This window comes from Naegleria gruberi (assembly GCF_000004985.1).
Source record: "Naegleria gruberi genomic scaffold NAEGRscaffold_158, whole genome shotgun sequence".
Taxonomy (NCBI): Eukaryota; Heterolobosea; class Eutetramitea; order Acrasida; family Naegleriidae; genus Naegleria; species Naegleria gruberi.
The window spans coordinates 1-3,037 of NW_003163177.1; the positions used below are offsets into that span (position 1 = coordinate 1).

General features: G+C 36.2%; 2 protein-coding genes across 2 annotated transcripts; both read left to right on the forward strand.

The window, feature by feature from the left end:
- Positions 1-61: 61 nt before the first annotated feature.
- On the forward strand, positions 62-1,762 carry NAEGRDRAFT_76451 (uncharacterized protein; the record flags this gene model as incomplete). Its single annotated transcript, XM_002668583.1, has 1 exon — positions 62-1,762. One exon carries the CDS (start codon positions 62-64, stop codon positions 1,760-1,762), a length of 1,701 nt encoding a protein of 566 aa, XP_002668629.1.
- A 212-nt stretch (positions 1,763-1,974) lies between these two features.
- On the forward strand, positions 1,975-3,009 carry NAEGRDRAFT_76452 (uncharacterized protein; the record flags this gene model as incomplete). The annotated part of the gene is made up of 1 exon (XM_002668584.1): positions 1,975-3,009. One exon carries the CDS (start codon positions 1,975-1,977, stop codon positions 3,007-3,009), a length of 1,035 nt encoding a protein of 344 aa, XP_002668630.1.
- Positions 3,010-3,037: the final 28 nt, after the last annotated feature.

Consider the following 3,037-nt stretch of genomic DNA (forward strand, 5'->3'; position numbering starts at 1 on the left):
CAATGCTCTATATATTGCTAAAACTACATTTATTCGTATGTTTGATCTTACCACTAGAAAAATGTCTTTAATTGCTGGTAGTGAAACAGAGGCTGCTCCGAGTGGAGGCTATAATACTTATGACAGGAACCCAGAGGATGCCAGATTTACTTTTATTAAGGAAGTGAGAGTATTAGATGGAGTAGTGTATTTTCTTAATAATTGTTATGTGACTGACAGTTGTATCAATTATTTTTCTTTGGGTGATCGTATTTTTAACCTTGACAGGGGTTATACTGAAACTGGTGTGTCTTTTGTTGTCTTCAAGGATAGTGAGGGTGAAGTCAATTCACTCGTAGCTACAGCAGAAAAGTTGGTCTATCATAAGAGGCCACATTATAATAGATTTATTAGGAGAACGGAAGCTGATACCATTATCAAGTTGATTGATAACAAAGCTGGAAAACAGGCCTTGGTAACAACCACCAAAGTTATCGATTTTTCAAATGAAGCTACTCTCTTCACTTTTGATTCACCATTTGCAGCTAGGGATGTGGTAATGATATCAGCAACAGCTATTGTATATTCTAGTAGTAGTGGCTATTACTTGAACAAAGTTGATGCTAAAGGAGAAACAGTACTTGCAGGTATTGGAAACACTATCCAAATTGGAGATTATGGACCTGGTGAAGAAGCATACGGAACCACTACTAAAGGTGTAGCAGTTGTTGACTCAACTTTATACATTTCAGAATATGATAATATGAGAATAAGAAAAGTCAACATTAATACTGGAATTATTTATCCCCATATTACTTTAACATGCTACCCTTCAAAACTCAAAATGTCCAAAGACAATAACAAGTTATTTTTCCTATGTAGTGACGGTCCAAGTGTATCTATAATGCAGTACATTTTCAGTACAAATTTAATAACAACTGTAAAGTCAGGTTTTCCAGCTGCCACATTTAAGGGTTTTACCTTTGACGCAATTACTGGAGCACTTTTTTATTCAACTTATTCTAATGGTGTTACTCAAATTTGTAGACTTAATCCTAATTCCTGTAAGACAATCACTACACAATTTACTGGTGGTGTTTATGGAGACATTGATGCCTACAATGGATACATCTATGTTATCTCAAGTGTTGGTTCCATCTATAAGATAAGATATGATACAATGGACGTACAAGTAATTGGCGCCTTCTATCTTGCTGGCTATCCAACAATACACATTACAAAACAAGGTACCATATTAATTGGCTCTCATACAGCTGTTTATAGATTTGAAGGTGCACAGGATGGTTCTTTTTATCCAGTTTCAACTAATTTTGTAATTGCTGGTGATGCTCTTCCACCAGAGGGTACAACCAGTTTATGGTATAGAGAAATCAGCCAAGTTGCAATGTCTGATGATTATCAAAGATTATTTATTGCTGATCCACATCACCTTGGTGGTGTTACACAATTGAATGCCAAGACCTCATCCTGTTGGTCCTACAAGTATACTAATACTGCAGGAAATCTGGTATTACCAACTGGAACTTATTGTTCAATTTCTTGTAATTCTGTTGCTTCTAATAATCCAACCGTTTGTAGTGGTTCTGGTTCTTGTACTGCTTACTTGGTCAATCCTTCTTACTTGGGAAAACCATTTTGTGATTGTGAATATGGCTATTCTGGTACAACTTGTTCTGATTATACCTGTNTTGGTTACCCAAAAAATGAAACAACTGGTTGTAAATCTCATGGTACTTGTGTTGGATATAATACTTGTAACTGAGCGAATGGTTATGGCGGAGCACAATGCCACTTTTTCTTGCAATGGTACACTTTCTAGTAGCAATCAAGTTTGTGGAGGCAATCGTAAGTGTATTGGTCCAAATACTTGTGAACCAATGTGTTATGGAATTGCTGCAAGTAAAACTGCCACAGTTTGTTCTGGACAAGGTAATTGTACAAGTGAAAACCATTGCACATGTTCATATGGTAGATATGGTTCAAAGTGTGAATATTCTCTTCCATGTGAATCGCAATGTAGTTTGTGAAAATGGGGGAAATTGTACCTTTAGTAAGGGTGTTGAGGTTTGTTCTTGTCCTCCAGGATTTGCTGGTAAAACATGTGATCCAGCATGTTCATCAAATAAGAATTGTACAGACCAATATTTCCCTATTTGTGACGTTTCAGGTGTTTGTACATATGAATGTTTATCAGATGGTGATTGTGCTACAGTTGTTGGCAGACCAATGTGCGAAACTGGAAGAAACGAATTCGACATTGGTGGTAAATGTATTGCAGGATGTATAAATGATACATCATGCATTGCAAAGGGAATGCAATATTGTAATGATGGTGTCTGTAGTAATTATGCTTGTGCAGCAGATGCTGATTGTGTTTCTCGTGGCTATTCCCAATGTGCTGATTTTGAATGCAGAGATGAATGTCATGTCAATAGTGATTGTTCCGACTTTGGTAAATACTCCATCTGTGGAGCTGATCCATCCAATAATTCTACCTATCACAGATGCATTCCAAGATCATGTTTCAATAACAGTGATTGTGCAGATCCAATGACTGGAACTCCAAGATGTGATTTGAGTACTTATTTATGTGCAAAGGCAGATTGTTCAATCGATTCTGATTGTTACTCTTATGGTTATTCACTTTGTTCCAATAGTTTTTGTAAAATTGAATGTCTTTCTCATACTGATTGCAACAAACCTGGTTTGCAAAGATGTGGTTTGAACAATACTGTACCTACGGAATATCGTAGATGTTTGGAATCTTGTGATTCTACTTGTGAAAAATGTTCAGAAAACAGAATCACATGTTTGCAATGCTCAACTGGATTTGTTGTAGACAATCTTGGTAAATGTGTTATTGATTCCACCAATCCTGTTAACAACTCTACTAATCCTCAAAACAATACCAATCCAGTCGATCCAGTCAACCCAACTAACGATACTAACCCAATTAAAATACTACTACCCCAAGTAGTAATAATACCACTCCAAGTAATAATACCATAAATACCAACAATGGACAATCCACAATAAT